Source organism: Heterocephalus glaber, unplaced genomic scaffold (assembly GCF_053883595.1).
Source record: "Heterocephalus glaber isolate CG9 unplaced genomic scaffold, H.glaber_assembly_v1.0 deba00000818, whole genome shotgun sequence".
NCBI classification, from domain to species: Eukaryota; Metazoa; Chordata; class Mammalia; order Rodentia; family Bathyergidae; genus Heterocephalus; species Heterocephalus glaber.
Window position 1 is genome coordinate 11,447,368 of NW_028258164.1, and position 27,442 is coordinate 11,474,809.

General features: G+C 35.8%; 1 protein-coding gene across 5 annotated transcripts in view; it reads left to right on the forward strand.

The window, feature by feature from the left end:
- Positions 1 to 27,442, forward strand: part of Cntnap2 (contactin associated protein 2) — a 2,081,788-nt gene that overhangs the window by 980,260 nt on the left and 1,074,086 nt on the right. Inside the window, exon 1 of one of the 5 annotated variants that reach the window (XM_087207768.1) lies at positions 20,799 to 21,059. The exons of the other annotated variants lie outside the window; for them this stretch is intronic. Within the exon in view, the coding sequence (XP_087063894.1) occupies positions 21,038 to 21,059 (22 nt within the window). The 5' untranslated portion in view covers positions 20,799 to 21,037. Of the gene's footprint in view, positions 1 to 20,798; positions 21,060 to 27,442 lie in introns of those variants that run through there. 5 annotated transcript variants of the gene reach the window in all.

Consider the following 27,442-nt stretch of genomic DNA (forward strand, 5'->3'; position numbering starts at 1 on the left):
AAATGTAGGTTTAATGAAAGCTGACTGCTTTAAATCTTCAGGCTTGAGAATCTTTTTACATAGAGTTTTGTAATGCTGGACAATTCTGAAAGTTTTCTGAATCATTGGCTAAGCAAGCATCTGTTCAAATAAAAATTAGTGGTTCTGGGGGCCGGGGATTTAGCTCAGTGGTTCCGCCACCTGCTTTGCAAGTGCAAGGTTCTGAGTTCGATCCCCGGTACCAAACAACAACAACAACAACAACAACAAATTAGTGGTTCTATGCTGAAGAAACTAGGAAAAAAATGAGACTCATAATTAATCACAAGCTGGATATAAGTCAGAATTATAACATTTACTAGTATAACAACATATAATAAAAACATTTATCATCATAATCATCCAGAAGATTTTTTAGTTGCTTACATTGTGTTAGGAGCCATGCAAAAGTATATGTGCTGCCGAAGTGAGCACGAGGAGCCATGCAAAAGTTATAAAGGATAATAATCATTTTTGGAAAATGTAGACTTGTTTTAGAACCACTATTCAAGTGGAATGTGTAGAACTTAAGCACTGATCTACAGAGGGCAGTGAAAGTAAATGTGGAGTATGTTGAGGAATCTTATAGCACAGTGTGAAACGTTTGAAAAAGATACTGCAGTTGGCTTCAATGTTATAATATTCAGCTCAAGAGATTACTGGGGAATGCTGGTGTGCCATCATTAAAAAGGAACTAAACATGGGCTTCTTTATTCCCCATCAACTTGTCTATTGAAGTCCCAACCGCAGGAACCCAGAATGTGAATGTAAGTGGAGACAGGGCCCCGAAACAAGTAAAATAAAACAGGATTGTTATTAAAGGTCTGTCTAACACATGATACTGGTGTCCTTAGAGGTAACAGAGACCAGGACACAGACATCCAAAGAAGCCATGTGAGGACACGGGAAGACAGCACCTGCAGACCACAGATAGAGGCCTCAGGAGAAACCAAAGAGGCCACAATGGGCTTTGGATTTGTAGCTTCCAGAATTATGGGAAATAAATTCTTCTGCTTAAGCCATCCGGTCTGCGGCATGTTATTACGATAGGCCCACACACTATCATCGAAAGAAACTTTCAGTAGAAAGTGATTGCAGAGTAACAAATACTAGAAAACATCTTAGTTAACATGCAAATGTAGAAGCCAAGCATGGTGGCCCACACCTGTCTTCCCAGAACGCTGGGAGGCTAAAGTAGGAGGAGCAAAAGTTTAAGCCTAACCTGGGCCATTTGAGACACAAAAAATTTAGTTAAATTAAGTTCAAACACATAGTCACTTCTGACTATAGGAGTTATCTGGTAGTCTTAATGTCTTCTAAGGAGCAATGTTGTAAAAAATGACCAATTTTTAGCCTCTGATCTAAGTAAATATGATTTTTTCCTTGAAATACATAAACTGTAGAATCATCTCAGTATTTCACTATAATTTATCTACTATCTCTCTTTAGATAAGATCAAAGATTTGCCTGAAATATTTTGAGTTATACATAATATTTGAGTGAGGTTGTGGTAACTTTTGTCAATATCTTTTGATCTCTTACATTCTGAAGATGCTGTACCCAGAAGCAGTGAATCAAGCTAAGGGACTGCATGCTGTTACTGTATAGAAATCAGACCTAGAGATAGATTCAGTTTCTGACTCATACATATGGATACTTTGATATTTAAATATGACCTCTGTCTCATTTCTCCATCCCTCTAAATAATTAAAAATCAGTTTTACTCTTTGGGAAATCACTTTGAATAAAATGAGAAACAATTTGTCAGACATACAGAAGAGAGAGAGAGTTTGAATCTGTGGATACAAATAGCATCTCCAGTAATGGTCATGACATGACACGACTCAGGGTGGTTTTGTAATAATATCCCAGCACTAAGATGCCTTCAGATTCCAATCTAGGCAGATCTGTAGATGTGAGGAAGTAAGTTGCTTTGTTTGATTGTCATTTATAGGACGGTGACAGACATATAAGGGTGTCAACTGCTGTATTTTTACACCATCAGACAAAGTAAAGAAAAACAGAAACAAAGGTAGTAGAAACAAGGAAAGTGATTGCTTAAAATAAGATCCACCTCTTTTCTTTTTTTCTTTTTGGTATCAACGATCAAATTCAGGACCTTGAGCTTGCCAGGCAGGCGCTGTAAGATCCACCTCTTGCTCCCATAATACAGTCTGAAGCTCTCACAAAAGCACTGCTTCCCCAGAAGAGCATAGAATTCCCAATTAGATACATAGTTACATAAGAAATATTTTAGCATCTTTTGAAATTCAAATGCATAGTATAAATGAGTGTGTAGGGCCGGGGATTTAGCTCAGTGGTTTCACCACCTGCTGCACAAGCTCAAGGACCTGAGTTCGATTCCCAGTACCAAAAAAAAAAAGGAGTGTGTAAACTATTTCTCATCTGTAACAGAAAGAGAACAGAATGAGGTAACAGTCTAAGGTGGAGAGGGAGTGCATTGCAGGGACTGAGGGCTGGGTGCTGAGGCCCCTCAGCTGCAGGGGCTGAGCTGTGGGAAGCTGTGATCACTTTCTGGTCCCTGCAGGGCCGGTGGACCCCGGCGCAGATCGGAACAGCAACCGCACATCTGGGATACCCCAGTAGTGGGCATCTGGGAGCGGTAGCTGCATATGCTTCCCACCTGGAGCCACAAGGAGGGCAGCTCTCACTGTTAGTCAAAGGAGAAAGCAAGTCAGGTTAGGGCATCAGTGAGAACTTCAGGAGAGCAACAGAGTCAGCACCATTCACCTGGTAAATTATATGATCATCCCAAATGGTTATAAACTGTCTGTAGTGGACCTCAGAAGATATCTTGAGATCCAGAGAAATGAAAAAAATTCAGATTCCAATTCTGAATTGCGAAGGAGGAATTAGTGCCTTATTAAGATTCCAAAAATTCAACAGACTCCTGAGGACACAAGGGTCAGTTTGTGAGAAGGGCACTCTCTCTTAGGCACAGGAGAACAAGGTCAACCATACAGCTGCACTAGGTATTCACTGTATAAGGACTCCCTGGTGAGAGGTGAGTGAAATTTGAATTTCCACCCCTGCCAAGCAGGGCTGCGAATATCTAGGGAAAGAGTCACTGCTGTTTAATGTGCACAAGGGCATTTTAAGCATGCTAATCCATAGGACCATGAAGAGCATCTCTTTAATTATCTAACATGCAAAGTAGTTGTATAAGCAACCCCAATTTAGTCTTGCCTGTCCATAGCGTGTCATCTTTGGGCACCTGGAGAGGTGAGGGAGCCCTGGGATATCTCAGGGTATTACAACCTCTATGCTTCAGAGGCTCAAAGAATCTGTGTTCTCTGAGACTAATGCTGCAAAGAGCAAAGTCCTATTTTGTAGTCCAGGAGAAACTGCAGCATTCCATTCACTGAGAAATTTGTGCTTCCATAAAAATGACTTTAAAACCCTATCTATTATTACAGTGAATAAAATGGGATTTTGAGCCTATTGTTGGATTTAATCATTATTTTTATGGCAGAACTGGGAGTATGGTAGTAGTTATAACCACTTGTTTTTTAATCTCTTTTATTAAGTCATTTATCATGAGGAAAATTCAGTTTCTGACCTTGGTGCTTTATTTAAGTTTTTAACTTACCTGTTTCTTAGCATGTTGTGTATTCCCATCTTAAGTCTCTAAGGGTTATAGAATAGTTATTTCATTTTCTCTAGCAGAAGCTATTTAGCACTGTAGGATAGCATTATGGTTAAATAGCAAAAAGGAGGGATGACTTGAAATTAAAGCTACTTAACAGTGAGGATTAACAGGCATGGAAAGCTACGTATCAAACCCATCTATACTCAAGCTTCATTTCCAATAGGGGATTTTCTTTTTTGTTTTTGTTGTTGTTGTTCGGTATCTGGAGTTGAACTCAGGACCTTGCACCTGCAAGGCAGGCTCAGCTCCACTGAGCTAACTCCCCGGCCAATAGGGGATTTTCTATGGCCTCCTGGTCTTCGTGCTCTGCTCAGTCTCACTGTTTCTGAAAATCAGGCCAAGTAGAGAAGAGACAAAGGATGAATACAAAAGGTCAACTAGAATAACTATGCCTTCTGATAGCCCGTGTGTAATGTTTCTTACATCGCCAAACCTATTAGCCCTGAAAAATGTGTATTCTAGATACATTGCATAGTTCAATGCTACTTTTAATGTTTCAAGAAACAAGGTAACAAAAACCAAAGAATTCAAAAGATAACAGTAAGAGTAATAAAGAATCATCAACAGTGTTCTGTGATGAAACATCCAAGTGTGATACTCAATGACAGAGAAGAAAGTGGAGTTGTCTTATTAATATAACTTTAATGGCAACGTCCTTCCCTAGAATCCTGTTTTCTTTCATGTTCATCCTACACACACTTCCTCTGGCTGAAGTTCTAGTTCAAGATGACCTTCTTTATATAAAATATATCCTATTATGCCAGCAGGGCTATTGTTTTCCTCCTATGATTCCTATAGTAGTGTTGTCATCACTCAAATACGGACTTGGTATAGGCAAGGACCGGATCGATTTGCTTTCTATTTACCACCAGTGCATACACTGCTTGGAAGAGTAGAGATTCTTGTTTGTTGAATGAATGAATGAGTGAATGAGTACCATAAAATTTGTGCTTAGAGTTTTATAGTTACTATCAAAATTGCTATCTGATAAGTTTTAAATTATAAAAACCTTGAAGAGTCTGTGACTTTCAGCTCTTTATTTGCCTACTCCTACAATACTCTGTTTTAAGGGAGGAAGTTAGCTCAAGGAAGTAGAATGGCATTTAGGAAAAGGCTGGTGTTAACCACGTGATGTTTCTGGTCCTCACAGTTGTTTCTGATCCTCTGGGGTGTGCTAAGATGCAGTCCTCTCCCCACACCTTGTCTTTCATTTGGCCTTAAAATCTGGCACCATTACCCTGTTTGCAGCCTGTTTCTTGCTAACCTCTTCATCTTGTGCTGACTGGAAAGGTAAACATGCGAGCATTAAAGCTCAAATTTTGGGAAAAGACTGAATTTTTTTCCTAGTGCACAGAATCATCAAAGGATGAAAACTATTTTGTTTTCAACAGGGTTAGATCCAGGACTTTACAGCTCCTGTGCTTTTATTAAATCTACTGGTTGGATCCAGGTTTTATTCAAATTGGAACTGAGCTAACCCCTTTAAAAAATACAAAATTGCAATTGAAAAATTAGGTACAAAATAGAATCATTATTTAGAATAAGAAAATCTTGCAGTAAATTACTGTCGCTCTGGAAGCTCAAAACCCTTATTTCTTGAGATGTCATCAGAGGATTTCCAGAAATACTTTTCCTGAAGCCAGGCCTGGTGGTGCACGCCTATAATCTCAGCACTTGGGAGCCTGAGACAGGAGGATAGACCAGAGTTCAAGGCCAGCCTCAACTGCATAGTGAGTTGAAGGTCAGTTTTGATTACATAGCAAGACCCTGTCTCAAAAAAATAAATAAATAAATAAAAATACTTTACTGAATCATAAGCCCTCAAAGGGGACCCCTAGACTCACAGGGCTCTGATGCTTTAGCTTAATTACTCATAGTAAATTACCCCTTGGTTGGTCCTTAAAGTTTGAGAAAGAAGTATCTTGTGCATACATATGGGTTTTAAAATGTTTCAAGAATTGCTTTCATCTCATTTGTTTTCTTTACACAGATAAGGTAACTTTCAGATAGAAAGCAATCTCTGCTGGCTTCTGTGGCTTCAAAGAAACAGACTCTCATGCTAGTTTAAGTCAAGGTAAAGTCTCAGTTTGGAGATAGGAATTTGTTCATTCCTACAACAGAAAATTTTGCACTTGTGCTGTTACCCAGAGGTTCTGTTAGACACAAATCAATACCTTCCTTCACAGGGAAGGAGCTAGACAATAATATTCAGTCCTATACTAAGATATGGAGCAACTGTGATAAATGTAAGGAGGCATAGACAGTGTCCTGAGCCCAGATGACAAGAGTATATCTTTGTTTCAGACACTTGGCACATTTCTGGGTGGTGATGGGGGCTGGCTGGGAGGTCAGGGTAATAGAGAAAGAGTTCTCTGAGTAAGTTTCATTGAAACTGAGGTTTCAGCATGCATAGCAGTTTACTGGGTAAAGGTAGCACAGATGACAGATATAGAATCTCAGGCCTAGGAACAAAAAAGAGGAATATAAAAGACCAGTGCAGCGTGGTAACTCCAACCTAAAGTTGGAATAGAATTTGTAGTAGCTTTAATGAAAGCAATGAATATGACACATTTTCTATCAGTTCTGTCTACCACATTGGCACCAGTCACAGGTGCCCGTTGAGTACTAGAAATGTGGCTGGTCCAAACTGAGATGTGATGCCCTACCAAATATTTAGTATGTCACAGTGTGTAAAAGATTGCAGGACATCTCATTTATAACTTTTTCATATTGATTGCATGCAAAACATTATTTTGATGCACTCGGTTACATAAAATATATGCCTAAAACTTACTGCTTACTCTATCTCTTTATTAAATGTGGCTACTAGAAAATTCTAAATCATACAAGAGTCATGTCTTTGATGTTGACATCATGTCTTTCTTGGATGGTCAGTTCCAGCAAAGTCTGCCTGACAAACTCAGGCCATTGGAATTGCTCAAGATTCAGACTGAGCATGTGTGTTTTAGATAAATGATCCCATTTGTTACAAAAGATTGTTACACAGGTGGCCACAGGCTGCTCCTCCCTACACCTGCCATGTGTCAGATGTATGTTATGTAGTGTGTGTCTGCTCTGTTCAGCTCTTAAGTGTCTGATGAGCTGTGTCTTTGACTTTAGTCGGATTGCAGTCGAACTTCATGCTAGATCAGCCATATGGACCAAATCATTTGTGGTAATTACTTGTATTCGCCAGTAGGATGACTGTTAGGAAGCGCAGGCTAATAAATGCCTTGTATTTAGGGAGATCATGTGGCTATGAAAAAAGGGGACTGGCGCCCTCTTCAGAGGTACAGCATCATGCACCTGTTTGCCTGACCCAGAAATGACTGCTGTGGAGACCCAATCTTGATATACTCTGCTATGAAAGGAGCACAATTCTGCTGCTAAAAGCCTGGTCATCCTCTGTTGGGTTGCCCCTTTGCATGAACACCTGATGGAGTCTGAGAAGGGCACAGACTGGATAGTCACAGTGACAAACGTGTACTTCCTTGTGCTTTATCTTTTCAAAGATATTTATTTCCAATTAATAAAACATCCATGGTTGAGTCATCTCTTTAGACCTTGATGCATTTCCACAATCATTGGCTATTTATAGAGTTTTTTAAAAGAAATTCTTTAAGTGGCCCTTAATTCAAGGGCTATTAATAACAACAGATCCACTGTTTCCAGGGTCAAAGAAAAATAAAGATTCTTTATATTGCCCAGGAAGCCAAATAAAATTGGTAAACAAAAACCTGTAAATATGAATTTTACTTACAGGCATGTTAGGAATTTCAGTCTTTAAGGGTAATTGTTCTCTGGGTTTCCAAATTCCTTCAGAGATGAGGGGGCTAAACCCAAAGAGAGTATTGTATTCAGATAGACCAGGATTAGAAATGACAAGATGGTCCTTCCACATGAGATCATTTCCCTGGCTACTGATGCATCTACTGCATCTACTGCATCATTTGACAGTTTCACTCTGGATTGCCTTCACTGAGAACTGGTAGATTCTCTTCATTCCATCTCTTCTTTTCTTCTGAGGAAGCTCCCAGCAAAGATGGAAATAGAACCACTTTTTAAAGCTTGACGTTTTTATAATTCATCTTCAGAATGGATTTGTGGAAGACGTCATACCTCTGCCAGCTGATTACATTTCACGAAACATTATCGCACGTAGAACTTAAGTTTTTAGAACAGAAATTTAAGTAGTTTCATGAAAGAATAACTTGTCTAGATTTTTATAACACCTTGCTAAATTGATTAGATCCTTGACTCAGGTGCTAAGTAAGTTAATGTTCCTTTAAAGTATCATTCATTTCAGAAACGGCAGGTATAAGAGTATTTTTTTCCTCTCTCCATTTAACTCCAGCTTCATGGAGATTATTGATTTCATTAAATAAATTCAAATAGCCTCTGAAATTTTCTCAGTTTTTATAGCATCATGCTCAATGTCTTTCTATAGTGTGAAAAGACTCTCATAGACTGGTGCAAGTATGAGTCCAGTATTATATCTTACGTGGTCTTTGCTCTAGGAATCCTAAACTCTAGCCAAACTACACATCAGTCCCAAGCCCTGCTCTGCTTCTTCATGCCACAAGTCACCTGGAATTGCTGTTTCCTAATCCTAGAATCTTGTAACCCCTGTCCATCTAACAAATTTATGCTCATCCTCTTCCACACTCATTTCCCTAGCTCCCCTGGCTACAGTGATCTGATCTCATTCTATTTTAGCACCAAATTTTAATTCACAGTATTAATTTGCATCTACTTATTCCTCATCAGTAACCATGAGAGGACAGGGATAAATTCAATCCACATGGTCTTTGATAGGCAAATGGAGCAGCTATTTGAAGACAACTGCCCTATCCCCACCTTCTGCCTAGACTTGTCTCTTGCCGCATACTCCGAATTTCTTAAACTTTCCTTTATATGGCACAATTCCCATCCTGTCACCATCTGGGTGAACTGTCTCCTAATATCCTTCTGTTAAATGAAATTACCTGAGGCTGGAAGGATAGTACAGAAAATGGTATGTAGTTTGTAGATCTTGAAGAAATGCCTGTTTTCAGCTGGTCTTCTCACATGATGCTGTGGTCTCTGGCTTGATTTGGACTAAAGAGGGGCATGGGATGGGGTTTCAGGTGCTACTGGCACTAGCTTTGAATTCCTGTCCTACCTGCAGCCTACAGAAGCACTGACAGGGAGGACAATCTACACTGAAACAGGGTTAGGTAACAGGGCACTGTCACCTCACACCTGGCTTGTATACTCCAGGTTAAATGCTCCTGGGGTCCTTGCTAATTGTTGTTTTTGTATCATAATTATTGTCTGAAAATAGACAATGATGGTAGAGTGTTTTGATTTTTGAAGCTTCAAGTCATACATATCCATAAGCAACATCCTTCAAATAGAACTGTAACCCAAGTACATAGTTCTAAGACCAATAAAATATCTTTCAGTTGAATTGAATATCTGTTTTTTGTCCATGCCATAGTGTATATTACACTTGAATTAAGGGCCATAAGCCATTGTTCAGCTATGGTACAGACACCAAGGCTTGTAAAAACTAATGGAAAAAAACAATTTGGTACCAAATTTGGATCTCCTATTGGAATGCAATGGTCTTAATGCAAACACAGTTTCTTTCTATATAATAATTAAGTTGAAGCATTATTTTCTGTTCTGACAGCATAGTATTTCATTTAAATACAAGATTTTTGGGCAGCTCAGAAGCTCTTCTTGTGTTTGGGGAACAGATATGGCAATATGAATCAATGTATTTTGATTGGTATCCTTTTATATATGCATTTGTGTTTATAAGAAATTATTCTTTCAAAGGCTGAGTTCACTTGGGAAAACATCTACCATAAACGAAGCATAGATGCTATGCAGGAGAGAATGTGCAATGCAGCTTAGCCCTGTGTGCTTCCTGGGAAGAACCCACTTCCTGTATGATGGGTAGAGTTGTCAATAGTGACAGTAATGCTGTTAGAAATGAAAACTAAGTTGTGCTGACCAGTGTTTAACTGACAGTACCACAGTCCCTTCAGGGATAAAATGCAAGTGGTGTGTTACAATTCATCTCATGACTTTTGTGGCTCAATAATTTATCTTCATAAAACACCAATGACAGCTAGTAGTCTGTTGTTCCTACAAGTGAAATATGATGTGCTTGCAATATATTTTGGGGATTCACTAATTATGACTATGTCCACATAATTTGTAATCAAGTTCATGTATGAGTAGCTGAAATATAAATAGGAGCATTTAAGACTATCTCAAAGTCAGATTGAATTCTTCATTTATATAGTTATAGCAAGTGAGTTCAGGTATATGAAATAGTGAGCCTTTGGTGGAAGTTGGAACAGTTCAGAAAAGGAGTAAAAATTAAATGAGAGCTAAAGATGGAAGAACTATAGCATTACAAAGGTAAAGACATGACTGGATAAATTTGATTTTGCAGACGCAAATCATGAGAAGAAATACCAAAACGAGAGTAAAATTTCCTGATTTAATCCTATGTGAATTTCTGAGCTGATCAATTTGCCCCCTAATTTTTTGATATTAAATAAAGCCAATTCAGGTTTGTAAGCATAATATTAAATATGTTTTTAACGTAAAACTTTGCACATGTACTTTATAGACATGTTTATTTGCAGGAAGGTTATAAACAAGAAATTACCATGTTACAGCAGATAGCTGCTAGATTAGTCCTCTCAAGAAAGTCTAATTCTGCCAATTATTAACAGTTCATAAACTTCTACTGGATGAACTTCAAATTTCTTAACTTAATTCAGAGTTCTTTCTCATCATTTCAATCCATAGTTCTTGACTGATTTCCATTGCTCACATGAACCACCATGAACCACGTGCAGAGTGTCATTACTGAGGCACAGACTGCCCATTTGTTCATTCAACAAAGCATGTGAGCATTCACAACTCTGGGGATTCCAAGGTGAAAATATACACGTTTTATATATTCATTATGTGCTCCAGGTGGTAAGAAAGAGGTGGAACCCTTACACACAAGATGGCCTCCTCAATTTCCTTAGGTCTTTGTTAGTCCCTTCATTGCAAGTAACCTTACTGTCCATTTCCAGAAATGCAAACTTTTCCATGAAGCCTTTGCTGTCTCCTCAGAAAAACACAATCTGTCCATCTCTAATTCATTGTGACTTCTTTACTTTATTACTTCATGTACCCCTTCATCCCCATAAATCAGCATCTCTGAAGCCAAGAAAAATATATCAAATACTTTCTATCCCCTACAATCTCTAGAATTTGTATCTATAAGACAACCTGTCCCATGAGTAAAATCAGTCAAGTTAACTATGGGACATAATCATTCTTTTTGCCTCCTTAATAATTGGTTTTTTTATAAATGTTGGAGAAAAAAGTGTATTATTTTTCTCACTTATGACTAAATAAGTATGAAATCAAGCTACTCATTGATTGAAATGGAAAAACAATTTAATTGCAAAACATTCACAGCAGATTTTTGTGCAATTTTATATTGAATAACATTTTCCTTTTCATAAGGAAAAATACAAGATTTCCATGAAAATGAATAGAAATACAATTTTCTCTTTTATATAGCTTTAACATATTGTGCTTATTGTGAATCTCATCTCTTATAATTAATATTTTTAAATTATTTTATTTTTTATAAAGTGTCAATATAATTTATGTAATTATAAAATGGCTAAAAATCATAAAAAATAGATTTATAATTTTGCATGTATAACTTTGCACTCAACAAAATAGAGTTTACATTTTTATTATAAAACTGAATCAATAAAAATTAGTCTTTATCCTGAATATACATCATTAGACATAGCCTGCTAAACATATGTAAATATATGTACTTGAAATATGAATTATAATGAAGATAATTAAATATCTAATTTCAAATATAATCACTCTGAACCTTATCTTTATAATATTATGCCAAATATGTGAGTAATACTAATCTAAATTTTAATATGTTGTTATGATCTACATAAATTTATCAGTGGGAGATAGACTTGAATTTCAGATAATACATTAAAACATTCTGCATAAGACAAGTGTTTTTTAAATGTTACATTTTCTGAGTGAAAAATAATCCTCTTGAAAGAAAAAAGTTAAATAGCATGATTTAATTTGGGGGGCAAGCTCATGATGAAATTATTTCCTCCTAAATTTTGACTCAAATTAGAGCGATAAGCCTCACTGAGAAAGACTTCCTCCTACCAGAGCCTCAGTCAGTAGCTCCTGGATGAGGCAGTGGATGGCCAACAGTTTTACTGCCCTGTTCATTTTGCAGACAGACAGAACAATCAGATCAAGTACATGTTCACCTGGCATTTAATTTCCATAAAATAGGGTCTTTTATCTGCCCTCCTTAATACCATCTCATTGTCCTGACATAGTATGTGATAAATTACAATTCTGATTATCAACAGCCTAAACAAGAAAAACCATCCTTATTAGAATCTTAGTCTCACGACCAAGAGCTATGGCAAGATGATCTACCAACATATGGCACACCAGGGATCCTTACAATCCTGTTCAGCTCTCCATGGTTCCCTTGTTTCCCACAAGCCAGTGCCCATGCTAACTGCTCTAAGAATGAAATCATTTTTTAAAAAAGTGATCTTAAATTTCATCAATCAGAGTGAGAAGGTTAATACTTTCAAGAGGCCAGGAAGACTGGACAGACCTATTACCATTTGTATCAGGTGGTTCATGGGGATCTGTCATCAGCCATGCAGACAAAGCCCAATGAAAGGATGAGATTTGTTCTTCAAATCTTTCTGAATAACAGAGCGAGCCAATTCAAGTCCACGCAAAATGTTTTCTTACAGTGAATTCTATTGGGTTCATTCCCTTTTTTATGGTATAAATAATAGTTGGCAAACATGAACTAACAGAAAAAAATAGGGCCAGGGATTTAGCTCAGTGGTTCTGCTGCCTACCTAGCAAGCGCAAGGGCCCGAGTTCGATCTCCAGTACCAAAAAAAAAAAAGAAAAAAATAAATACAATTTAAAAAAAAAACAAAACAAATGTAGACAGTAATTGTCAACAGTTTCCTGTGTAACCATAACTTTGTTTGAGGCATGACACTGCCATAGTTAGAAAGGCTTTGTTTAAACAAATAAAATCATCAGTGAAAAGAGATATCTAGTGTGACATTTTTGTTTTCTTTGAAAACTGGGTGGGAATATAAAATATAAATACCTGCAGTACATACAGGAAAACAATAACAGAAGCCCTTTTCTGTCTTTGCAAAGTTCAAAAACCAAAACCAGGGGTCATACACCTTCTAGCAAATCTGTTTCACATTCAGGCATCTCTCAGAACAATTGCAAAAGTCTCTGGTAAAAGTTGTGCTCAATAAAATGCAAACTTGTCTACTGAAATGTCAACATTTCCATTTTATTTTGATACCTTTCACAGAGAATAAAAAAATTTTAGCTCAGTTTTTTTTTTTTATTATTTGTAATTCCCTTGGGGTGGGGACATTTTCTCTTTTAAAAGCTCCACAAAGTTTAACTCAAGTAAACTCATTGTTCTCTATCCTATGAGAGCATCAGAAAGACTAATGTATTACTTAATGAAGCTATTGATTGCTTAATAAAAATAAGAATTAGCAACAATAACAGTTATATTAACCTTATTTTCAAGATTTAACATAAATCTTGTTCTGATGTATAATATTACTACCCTAATTTGCTTAAAAAAATAAAGCCCCTGGCAATATATATTTAATGATAGGAAAAGTAAGATATCTTTCTCAGTGTTGTTTTGTAAATTTGAGTTAATAACTAGTGCTAAACACAGCTACCATAACCTTCAGTTTTGGAAAATATAAAGTTGTAGTACTATTCATAAATAGCAGCTCTGAGAATTGGGGAAATATTTTTAACTTGAATTCCATAAACTTGGATGATATTACCAGGATGGCCATTTATTAGTTGACACTGGCAAGTCTCCTAACTTTGTAAATCTTGATTCATTCCATTTTTTCACATTCAAAATGAGAAGTAACTCTGGCTACTCCAGAGTGACCACTTACTAGATAAGTATTGTTGTCATGTAACTTCAAAGTTCAAAGCAAATAAAGACTTATAATGATCAATATAATACATCTCTGGTATGAAATATTTATACCAAATGATCAAAGCTTGATGCAAGTAGTCCCCAGAATCATTTCTGAATGTATTTCCTTTTAAAGAAGGTGAATTCACTGTTTGCACAACTGATTTGCCAGAGCCTTATTTTAAATAAGTCTTCTTTAAAGACACTAGGTATATTAAGAATCTATGCTCTTTGTGGCCAGTAGCTTTGTTTTTGCTGTAGTCCTAGTATCTATTGCTTTGTCTGTCCACATAGTATTGAATAAATAAATAAAAGAATTGATTAACTATATGCCCCCTTCACTATATTCACAGAAATAGTTCAAAACTACCTTCTTCATGAATATGTTTTTGTGCATATATTCATTAATATATGCATGAAACCTGGGACCCTGAGCTCTTGATAAATGAGACAATCTTTAAAAGACTACTAATTTATTCACATTTATTGAATATATTTAAGAGAAATATATTCATGAATATATTCATAAGAATACATTCATATTCAATATATTCCAGAAGAATATTGCTTAATACAATTACCTGATAAATTGGTAAAATTGATGAATTCAGTGAATTGTGCATTTGTCAATTGATTTTTTTTATAATTATTTTTGGTCAGTCCACTTTCAGAGAATGGTTTTCAGTTAAGTGACATCAAGCCCCTTCTCTGGGTTGTGATGAATGTGTGTAGCTGGCAGTTCAACTACTCTGTTGAAGGCCACTGGCTCCATGCCTCCTGTTAAACTTCCATGGATGACTGACAGGGGGCCATGTTGTAAAGGGAGTGGAGTGAGAAGCCCAGGTCTACCGCACACTCTACTTAATCAGCCTATTCAGGCTTGTTGTTCACTATTTTCTACCAGAATTCTGTGCCTTGTTAGTCCTTCTTTTCTGCAGATTGTGGCTTTACATTGGAGAGATTTGTTAAGGGTATGGATCTTTAGTATACTTGTTAAAGTCTGTGCCAGATACCAACACTCTGGTTTTAGCTGTCAATCTTAGGGTATAATCTGCAGAGCCAGATGTAGTGACTAGCTACATGAACAAACTTTCTCAAGCAACAGGAACTTTTTCTAACCTATAACCCCAACCACCAAAGTTCTTTTACTTCTCCTGGATTTTACTATCATTGTAAGTCATTGTTTCTGAAAGCGTTTCTTTAAAATATTTGAGAACAAAAAGTGATAGAGAACCTTCAAGCTAATGATAATGGTGAAATAGCAATGGCAGAAGATTAGGATACCCAAACATTTTAGTTAAAAAGATACACAGTTAGTGAGCTTATGAACAGAGAGAAGGGTGGGGCTGTAGTTCAGTGGCACAGTGCTTGCCTAATAGTACACTACCCACATACACATGCAAAATAGAGATGACAAAAACAGATGAAAAATATTTTAATAAAGATGGGGATGGTGCATAGTATGTGGTTTAGAGAAAACTTGTGTGTATTTAGTGATTAACTGTATATTGCAGAGTTTTCTTTTTCCCCTTATGATTCAAAGCAGTTTACATTCCTTGTATTTGTGAGGCATAAAAGAAACTTAATCATGATTAAGTTAATAAAAAAGAAAACCATTAAGTTTAGTAATGAAATTAGAGATAATTTTTAAATGGCCAATAAAGACATGAAGAAAAGCTCAACATCACTGGCCATTAGAGAAATGCAAATTAGAACAACACTGAGATTCCATCTTACCCCAGATAGAAGGGCCATCATCAAAAAAAATCAAATAATAAATGCTGTTGAGGCTGTGGGCAAAACCCCTACAAATCTATATGACCCAGCTATTCCCCTTCTAAGTATCTTCCTGAAGGAGTTAAAGATATCATATTACAGTGATCCAGGCACACGTATGTTCTTAGCAGCACAGTGCATAATAGGTAAATTTTGGAAGCAGCCTATATGTCCATCAACAGATAAGTGGAAAAAGTAAATGTGGTATATATACACAATGGTTGATGTACTTCTCTGCCATAAAAAAGGATAAACTTGAGTCATTTTTAGGAAAATGGATGCATCTTAAGACTATACATTTTAAGAAAAGCGAATAAGACACATGAGCTTAAACATTGCATTGATTCTCTTATATTAGAACAGCAAATTAAAAATAAAAAGCAGAATAAAAGTTAGAAAATAGAAAGTAGGGCGATCAATTTTTCTCAAACAGGAAGGGCACCAAGAGATGGAGAGAGTGTATAGAGAGGGAAGGAAAAGGGGATGAAAAGGAATTAAAATGTGTTATGTATGTGTGCCAACTCCACATAAGGAATGTAAACATTATGTACTGAAAACATGTACTAATAAAAAAAAGAAATGGCACCTTTTAAAGTCCTTGAAAGTGTCATAAATTCCCTTTCAGATTTTTTCTGAAGCCTTAATCTATGTTATCATAATCTACCAACAGAATGTTTTTTCTCTTATATACCATAATTTATGTAAAATTAATAGCACTACTATCAGTTTTGCTAAACTACTAGTGTTTTAATACTCTACAAATGTGTGCATACTTTGTAAGTTCTTGATGGCTTCTGTACAAATTTAACTCTCCAGAGATAACAATTACTCAAATGTCTTCTGCATTTTAAAGATATTTTGCTAGATTTTCTATTAAATATGCCCTTGTCTTTCTTCATTACTTTATTTTTATTAAAAGACCACATATACAGAAAATGTAAATCTCACGATTGTATAGCTCAATGGATTTTTAAAAAATAAAAAGTCTATGTAACTAACACCTAAATCAGCAAATAGTTCATTACCTGTACCCCAAATTCCTTCTAAATTCAATAATTAGTCTTCACTACAGGGTTTTCCATCTAGCAAACAACTCTAAGAAATGTTCATGAATAACTACTAAACTATCCTATAATTGTGCTGTATAATGAAAGTCCACACCTTGGTCTATTATTATCTTTAGACAGGAAATGTCCTGTGAGTAAAAAAAGACTAATGTTTATGTCATACAGTTTTACACTATAGATTATCTAATCTACCATAGATTTCCTCAGCTAATTGCTTCCATGGAATTCTGCTGGGTTGTATCATCATAACTATTTGTTAATATTCCAGAAAAGTTTTGGAACAAAGAACAAATGCTCTTATCACAAAACCTTATCTCTGTCTTCAGTTTCTCACTACTTTTGGGGACTTTACTACTTAGGTTAAATTGCAGAAGTGGCCAAGAATTCCCTGACAGATTTGAACCAGTAAAAGAATACTATTCTACAATAATGGCTCCATCTCTCTAGTTGAACTGCCATTTATTTATTTCCAAGATCCCACAAAGCTCCTGTCTCCCTCTAATGAGGTACAGGTTTTAAATTGTTATTCCAATTTTTTCAGCATAGACTTTTCTCTTTTCATCTCTGCTGAAATCTTTATCTATTTGGGTATTCTATAACTATTGTGGTTAATGTTTAGAGTTATCCAGAAGAGAGTGTACAGATCTATATCACTGAATATGCAACTTTGATTAACTGAGTATTTTAATATTCTCTATGTAAAATTGTTTATCAAATTGGTGTATTGACATTGGTCTTTCTATTCCTCTCCACAACATATGTATGTATCTTAGTCTTAATTTTAAGCATTTAGCACTGAGAAGAATCTTGTAATTCAGCTGCTATGAAGAATTCATTTTGTTGATGAGAATTTTTGGACAAGAAAGCTAAAATGGTTATTTCATATACAATAATCATCTATGCTGCCTAATTCCAATCCAGTTCCATTATAGTAGTATATCACACTACTCTTAAGTGTCTTGCAGCGAATACTATATGTTTATGAGCACATACAAGAAAACACATACAGCTTATATACATGATGGCAATCTGTGAATTCGGAGTTGATAAATCAGTATTTTTAATATAGTCATATGAGAAAAAATGTTAATATTAATTTTTAAAATTTTACACCTTTAATTAGATGTCTATGATATATGTTCAGGTTAAAGTCTACAAGAAGGACTAGGAAGTAAATTTGAATCCTAAATATATATGAAACTGTAGTCATATAAATACTGTTTGAGTATGCTCACTTATAGTATTTTTCCTACTTATGTTTTGCCACTAAGTGTAGTAAGAAAAGCTACCAAAAAGGCACCTGACTCTCAAAACAGATTGTTGTTGAAGATTGCCCAAGACAGGAGAGGTAGCTCATAAATATCTGGAGAGGCTCCCTTCACAGTTCAGTTCCCATTAGCAGCCCAGTTGGAGGAAATGACATTGAAATATGCAGAGGTTGCCCCCATGCCAGGAGTCACTAGGAGAACAGGTGAGAGAGGCTGGAAGGAAAATAACCACTTGTAAAGGGTAGTGACTGAATTTTTACTATTATCTGCAGCCTAAGTACTTCATCTGGACACGGCCTTTGAGTAAAGGATGAAAATTATCCAATCACACATATAAATACAGAGTTCTATTAAATGAGAATAATGCAGAATTCTATGAAATGAGAAACTATGATTTCATTAGGCATTCTATGATATAATTGAAAATTGATAATTTCTAATCAAATCAAAGGTTTATACCTGAATATAATATTTTTAAATGATATTTTTTGCATTCCAGGCTCTGATCATAGGGATATTCTTTAATTTGGGAATTTCTGAGCCCCGGAGTAACAAGATAACTAGCCTATCTAACTTAAAAACAATTCTCTATAGTTTTCCAGCCTATAGAGGTATAAAAGGGCTCTACTTTAAAGAAATCCACAATTCTGCACGGCCATTTTGAAATCAAGACTTTAAACATATTTAGAAAAATAGAGGGAATTTCATGATACCCACTATTTTTAAAATTAAGTTTACTGGTACATTTTAGGTATACATAATGATCACATTCATGTTAGGGAATTTATACCTGTACATGATATATCTTGGTTCTGTACCTTTAATTCCACTTACGTTCAGGCTGGTTTTTGGCTGTGAGGCTGGAACTGGACCTGTGGGGTCTCCAACATTCTGCTCACTCCCACCCGCAACCCGTGAGGGCAAACTGAGCTCCCTGACCTCCTGCGGGTTTGAACTCTGACACTGGCACTGGAAGCCACTTGATGGAGCCCCCGGCAGCCATTGTGAGTTCCGAGCTCAGTCTGCCCTTCTCCAAGATGGCTCCCGGCCAATCTCTCTATCCTGGGGGATGGCCAAACCCCAACAACTCACCAACCACTGCTGCCTGCTGCGTTCACCGCTCCGTTCCACTGGTGCGTATCTCCATGGAGATCTCGCCGGTAGTCACGGTTGGACTGCAGGTTTCAGGTACCCTTTCCCTACAGAGAGGCCTGGCTCAGGTAGGAGGTGCTGCCTGTTGCCTCCTTCTTTGTTAGGGACACTCTCTTCACTCTCCCTATGGGCTTTAATTCTCCCTTCAGATCTTTCATGAGTCCAGGGGACCCATTTCCGTCCTTCTCTTCCTCACGTTGCTTTATTTCAGTGCCTGATTACCACACCTCAAAGAGGCCCTCTCTGGGCTGCTCATCATTCCGCCATCTTCACCCACTCCAATACCCGCTATTTTAGTGAAAGTCAGTCTTAAATCTCTGATGATTGTTAACTTTAAGCTTTCATTTTACAAAATTTTAGGAAAAATGAGAAAATGAATTTTAAGTTCAGTATAGGCTACACGGTCTTTATTTTCTTCATTATGGTGTTTCTATTATTCTTTTTCTAAGGTATTCCTTTTGTATTACTTCTCTAATACTAATGTGACTGAATTGAAAAAGTCATTGATAGCATTGTGTAACTATTTTCCCTCTAATGTGTAAAAACCAAAAACTATGTGCTTTTGGGGGTGTGGGAAAGTGTTAAGGTATTCTAGTCATTCTGATACTTCTTTTGCTGGGTTATGCCATCCTTGAAGCTAAGGACTAACAGTTGCAATGGCATGGAACCATCAGGCTATGGGAAATAAGGGACTGCTTACATATGGGGGACTTCTTATCAAATGTCCCCAGTTAGATACAAAAGTCATCTCAGTTACTCTGCTTTCGCTATTTATTTTTTACTTCTTTCTCCTGATCCACATAATCTTAATTTATAAAATATAGAGGAGCATTTCATAGAAATTACAACATATAATTAATAGTATTCAAATTTCATTAGAATGTATAGAAAGGCAAACTTCTGAGGCCAGGAACTACTATACTTATACTTTTCACAGTGCCTCACATACGTAAGTCTTCAGAAAACATTAGAGTTAATCTGCATGTCCTTGGCATTTGAGCAGTGTTTATTTCCTACAGAAAAGGATGATGAGATTTTGTACTATCAGAGAAAATTGTTAGATGCTGCATTTGTCTCAGGTGTATGGAGAATGAAGATAAAGGACTAAAAATAACTTACCCAATTTAGACTTAAATAAATTATAGTATTAAGAGCAACAAAAACTTCTTTTCTCAAACTAATATAACAGTTTTACAACGACAAATTTCTGTTTAGAACAAAAGCAAGACACCGACTGCAAACCACTTGTAGAATATTTTAGTTTAAAACCAATGATCTGGCATATTTAATTTTTTTTAATTAAGGAACAGAAAATATAATATCTAAGTCTTTAAATTAAAAAATTAGGATGGAAAAATAGTGACCAGAAAAGCATAAATGAAATGGTAGTATTCTTACTGCACAATAAAGTCAGATGTTGCAATTGCAGTATATATACACACACACACACACACACACACACATACATATACCTTCTAACCACAGAGAAGACTAACCACCAGAATTGTATACAAACTTGGGGTTTTATGAAAAACACATTTTTCTTAGGGCAAGAGTAATAGTTGTCACTAGATTTGCAATGTAAACCATGACTCCAAATCCTTTTTTGTATAGCTAACCTACCCAAGAATCTTATCTTTCCATTCTTCACCTACCATATTCTACTCATTCTACTCTAGTCATTAATCACTTCTGTACTCTCAAATGTAACATCTCCTGTTCGTCTTTGCTGTACTTGATATCGCAGATGCACTACGAAGACTTGATTAATCCCTCTTTCTTGAAATCATCTCTTCCTTAACATCACATTATTCATGTTTCCTTCCTACTTTACTACCTACTCTTTCTCAGTATCCTTTCCTGTGTTAATAAATGGAATTCAGTGTCACTTGCTAAATCATGCCTAGGAAGAATTTATTCAAGACCATTGTGGTAGATATCAGGACCATTTCAAAGAGATTTTGCAGCAGAAGAGAGAGATTGAACTCAGTTTGGACTACAGCAGCACAAATGGGAATGTATGGCCAAGGAGCAGATTAGAGGTCAGTGGAAGAAAAATTAGTAAGAGAAAAAATAAGAGGCAAGGTAGATTCTGGCTTTGAAGTAAAAGGGCATTTGGGTTTTGTCTGAGAATAAGTAATGGCTGAAGCAATTATTAGATATTTATTATGCAAATTTATCATTGGGATAGTTATCTAATTTTCTAACACCCTAAACCAGTGGTGGCAAATCTATGGCACACATGCTGCAGCAGCCTGTTTGTTATTATTGAAAGCTCTAAAAGACTCGCCATCACTGTCCTTAACTATTGGCTTCTATAAGCTCAATATAGTAATGTATAGTGTAATGGGCTTCTCCTGATTTGATACTGTAGAACACAGGAGAAGGGGCATGGAATAAAATCTTGTTGAATTTTAAAATAAATATTACCTTTACTTTGATTCCACTTTTAAATACTTACATAGCTTGGGAGTAAAAGCTACATATAGTTTATTCTTAGTCGATATATAGTTATAGTTACATTCTACAAGGTCACTGTGAACACTGAATTAGCAAAAACCCAAAGCATTTGTTCTATGGGTAATACAGGGTTAGGTTCCTGCAGGCCTCTGGTCTCAACATTTACATCAACCAATCAATACATAACCTTGTTTAATGTGTGTTTCTGTTCAGGGTTACTATCTATACTGTTTATTTGGTATTTAAATACTGTTGATTTATAAACACTGAATTCATAGGTAACAGCATAAGATAAGCTGATACCTGAAAGCAGCACATGGAACAGGAGGATTTTCTCTGCATAAAGTGCAACATAGACTTTTTACACTCAGAAATCCTGACCAGCATTTCAACGCCACATTTGATTCATTGAATCAACAAAGAAGCCCAAGCACTCACACTCATTGGCACTAAATACACAGTAAATGAAACTCATCTGTAAGATAAGAGATGAAACAAAGGACAGAGGGGTTGCATTGTTTCTCCTTAGCTGGGAAGTTGTGCAGTCAGCAACTCCAATTCTTCATTATTCTCCAGGTGCAGAAGTCTGTGAGTGACCATGAGAACACCACAGGTATAGATTTGGGGGTAACAAGTAAATTTTAGCAAGTAAACTAATTCAAAAATATTGAATTTTCAAATAATGAGAACCAACTATACATGAAATGCATTGATCTGAAATGTGCAATTGAATGAATTTTGATATGTTTATGTGTTTAAGGAACCAACAGCACCCTACTGAGATGAGCAACATTTCCTCAGAAAGTTGCTCACACAAAACTATAGTCCATTCTCACTTGTATCCACATCCTGCTCCACAGTGGACAATCAGTGTTCTGATCCCTATCAGCAAACCTTAGTTTTGCCTCTTCTCCAATCTCCTATAAAAGAAATCATATAGTATATTATTTTTTCAAGTAGCAGTGTTGTTGAAATCTGTCCATTTTGTTGCTTGTATCACACACTCATTCTTTTAAATCTTTAGCAACATTTCCTTGTCTGAATTGCATTGCATATGTATATATATATATATATAGAGAGAGAGAGAGAGAGAGAGAGATTGAAAGCTTGAGAGTGTTCTGAAGAAGGCTATGAAAACAATCCTGTGGAAGTAGTTTTGCGATGTACATTTTTATTTTGTTGGGTAAATACTTAGGAGAGGAATTGTTGAGTCATGGGACCAACACATGTTTAAATTTATTTAAACACTGCCAGCATTTTTCAAAGTGTTGTATAATTTTTACTCCCACCAGGAAGCCCTGAGAGGTCAAATTATTCCATATCTCAATGAATCCTTTTAATTTTTAACTACTGAGATGGTGTAAAATTGTATAACACTGTTTTAATTTTCCTGAAAATGAATAATGTCAAGGACCTTTGCATGTACTTATAAATAATTATTAGATCTTGTTTCTGGTGTGGTTTATATAAATTTTGTTTTTTAAATTATTGATTTTAGTATAGTTAGTATACTTTAGTATATTCTATTTTCAGATATATATGATGCAAATATTTCTCCTACTTTCTGACTGCCTTGAATTCTCTTAACAACTTTAACTCAAGAGCAAGAGCTTTTTGATGATGCCCAATTTACCAAGTGATTTTAATGCTCTCTAGAAAATCTCTTTCCCAGGTCTTGAGGTCTTGAGAAGATCCTTTGTTTTCTTTAGGAAACTTCATAATTTGGGGTTTTCTGTTTTGGTCTGAAATTCATCTAGAATCATGTCTGTGTGTGTGTCATTGTGTAAAGTAGAAATCAGTGTACTTCTTTTCCTGTATTTAAACACTTGTTTCACCACCCTTTTTGAAAAGCAAATCAAAACAAACAAATAAAACCCTTTTCGGGCCAGGGATTTAGCTCAGTGGTTTCGCAGCCTGCTGCGCAAGCGCAAGGACCCGAGTTCGATCCTGGGCACCAAAAAAAAAAAACACAACCCTTTTCTCCATTGAATTCCCATAGTGTATTTGTCAAGAAAACAATTGAACATATATATATGTGGGCTCATTTCTAATTTCTCTCTGTGTTATTATAACTTATAAAAAAATATTGAAATTCAATGACAGTTGCTTCAATTTTATTTTTCTTTTTATTTTAAATAAATCTGTTTGCATTTTCTTATACATTTTAGAATCTTATCTATTTATGAAAAACGAATGTTGCAATTTTGTTTAGAATTTCAAGGTATATATCTTCACTTAACTCTATTCTGTTCCTGTAATTATTTGAAAGTGTCAATGTGAAACTTTTAAAGCTCTCCAAATGACCCTAACAAATAGAAAAAGTAACAACCACCAGCCTAGGTCTTTTCTTTCACAGAAAACTCTGGGTACCTAAAAAAGAGAGAGTGAAGGAGCGAGTGAGTGAGAGAGAGAGAGAGAGAGAGAGAAAGAATCCATCCCATCTCTAAGTTGCTACATATTAAATAAATACCAGAGTCATTTCTAGCAGTGCACAAAAAATGTCATACACTGTGGGCTCAATATATTTGCTTTTCTTAGTTTCCATTCATGTTGCTCTTTCAGAACAAAGATGTACTCCAAAGTGACTTTCTACCTTTGTATTATGAAGAAAAACTTTTGAAAAAAAATTTCTTAAATGAAAGTATCTCGTGCCTGCCCAAGTCCTTTATTACACATTTTTTTCCTGATTACAATTCATTATTTTTATAAACTGGATTGGATTAATATGTGAAAGTGAGGAAGGAGAAATTGGACCAATTTTATTATGGTACAGAATTAATACCAGTAATATAGGAAATAGTACTCTATATGGCTTTTACCTAGAAATGTATATTACCTTTTTTCTCTTTACTGCAGAGATATTTGATAACTTATATGTCATGATCACCTCATACAGCACTGTAACTGCCTGAAGATGGATTCATATCCCAAGAAATGTTTCTCTCAAGACTGAATATTAAGCAAAAGACTGAAAATTCTAGTCACTATAATTTTATTTGAAGCATTTTCCAACAGATGTTACATTTTAGTTTGCTACAATATTTTAAATACTTTCTTTTTTTCAATATTCATTAAACCAGTATTTTCTTCTTGTCTCTAATAAGAACAACATCTGTTTCCCCTTGTTCAATCAAAGATACCACCTCAAGAGTCTTACTTTAAAAACAATACCATTACAAAGACAGCATGGATAGAATATGCTTCATTAACGTCTTACATTTGCATAAGAAAAAGTTTTCCCAACAATTTTAAGTCAGGGAGATGTTAGAGACAATATTGTGAAACAATTCAGTTATCTTATGGAAAAAAATTAAAATCAGAAGCTGGAGTATGGTTTTAAGTTAAAATCCTCTTAGTAAAAATATTGGTTTTCTTTTATAATATATAATCAAAAATTTATCCTCATAAATTATAGAATAACTAGAGATAGCTATTATAAAGTAGTATAACATTTAATTATAAAACTAAAAGTGCTGCCATAGTATATATATATATATTTTAAAACAACACGTGGGTGGCACAGGCCACTATTCATCTAAAGATAAACCATTCCATATCACAGACCACCAAATACTTAGTCCTCCCCCAAAATCCTATGAAATACTTGCACTATTACCATTTTATAGAAGGGGAAATTGAGGCATAAAGAAGTTAACTTGCAGGAGGCTCAGCTACTGGGTGAGTGGAAATGAGTCCATGTTCTGGTCTACTATCCAATTCTGCCTTTTGCAAGTGGGACTGTAAATCAGAAATCTCTGGGCTCTTATTCCATCTCATAGGACATACTACATGTATAATAAATAGGACCTCAAGGTTAAGACAATACATATTTTCCCAAGAAGATAGTGGAGGCCATTTACAAACTCGTATATATAAACACATAGGGCTGTAGCTAAAAATGTCTATAATATTTACTACGTGTTTTTAAGAGTATGTATGTAAGTAATTTAGGAAGTTCATTTTCCATTCGCTTTTTAGAAATAACTTTGTTCTTATGTTTTTATATGCAGCTTTAACATCTGTGTCTTTGTCTACCTTTGTGAATCATCTGACATATTTTCTTGGAAGAAATCTTGTCTCTGTCAAAGTTATTTGAGATTCAGAAAATTTTCCCCATGTCTAATGCCATGCGATTGGGTTCTAATACCGAGCCTTGGGTTCCTATTAGCATAATGCTAGGATCCCTTTTATTCCAGTTGTCCTATAAATAAATATTCATGAACTTCACATTATAAAGATTTATTCTGGGCCAGAGATTTAGCTCAGTGGTTCCGGCACCTGCTTCGCAAGTGCAAGGTCCTGAGTTCAATCTCTGGTACCAAAAAAAAAAAAAAAAAATTATTCTATGGTTTTCCTATTTGAAAACTTACACATCATTGCACCAATATTTGTAAATATGATATATCAGCTTCCAGAAATAACTAAATTTAAGGCAAACAAAATATCTAAAGAAATTAAAGTTGTCCTTTTATTTTATTTAAGCAATACTGGAAATTGAAACTGTCTTCACACTGAGCTACATCCTCAGGACTTTTTAAATTTTTAAATTTTGAGACAAAGTATCTCTATATCTCCAATTTCCCCAGGCTGGGCTCAAATTTGCAATTCTCCTGTCCCGGTCTCCCAAAGTTCTGGGATTATAGGAATGCATCTCCATGTCCAGCTAGTGTCTTTATTTTTTGACCTCATGATATAGGTATTGCTGGAGATACACTAGCTCCTATGTGCCAGGTTCCATGTAAAAGTCATGCAAACACTAATTTATATACTCAAAGCAAACCTTCAGAGTAGCTAATATCTGTACTTCAGACAAGAAAAGTTTGAAGCACAGGGAAGTTAAGATTTGCTTGGTTTAGCTAGGCAGAGTGAAAGCAGACAGTGTAGTCTCTTAAATCCCTCTGCTTGTTGTCCACTCTTCTGCCATTTTTCATCACAGTGATGGGTAGTATTGATATAGGGGGAATAGATGCAATTCCCAAACCTGCTAGTTATCCAAAACATGAGTTCGTGCTCTCTAAAATGAGAGAATGAATTCTAAGAACAACAGAAGAGTAGGAAAAATTTATTAAGAGAAAGATAGCTTCTGTCTAAGAGAGACAGAAGGGGAACCCAAAAGTGGATTACCTGCCAACCCTGCTTCTCAAAGGTGTTTTATGGCGCAAAGCCACAGAGTGAGGCTGGCACAAAGTGGGACAAAATGATAAGACCCAATGGAAGATTACAAGGTGGGCATGAGGTGGGACAAAACCATGATCAACCAATAAGATCACAAGTGTAGTCACCCATGAAGATGATGTCTATGTAGAATACCAATCACTGCTATTCATCTCTAGGTGAAGTAGTACCTCTTTTCTTTTTATAATGCTAACAAGTGAATGTGCCTCAATTGTTTTTCTATGCTGAGGGCCCAGCTTTGTCTCACTGCCCATAAGATATCTAATTAACTTACCTATCTACAATAGTAGGGTGCAGTGGTGGGTGGACTGGTGCTAGACACATTCCAGGCTCAGGAAATGAGACCCGGTCTTATTTTGATATCAATATTAACATCTTCTCTGTTGGTCAGCTCCTGAGTCACTGTCTAGCCACCAGGGTACTACATCTGGGAGTATCGCCCTGCAGAGTGTCTCCCTTCTCAAGATATCTGCTGGCCTACCTACAGTGGTGGGTAGAAGAGTAGCTCTCTACAGTGAATGAGAAAGGCTGTTTTCATCCAGTTTGGTGATTGTTATATATATATGACTTATGAAATTATTAATATGACTTGCAATAATGATATATTTGATTTTTTCCTTGAATAACCTACTGGTATTTATTATAAGCATGTATCTTATAGCTATTGATCTGGTCAACTATAGTATTCTAAATGAATTTCATATATTGACTTCCAAATGATCTTAAATTTCATTAACATTCCATTTCAAATGAATTAGAAATTTCTAAACGATATTGTTAACTTTTAATG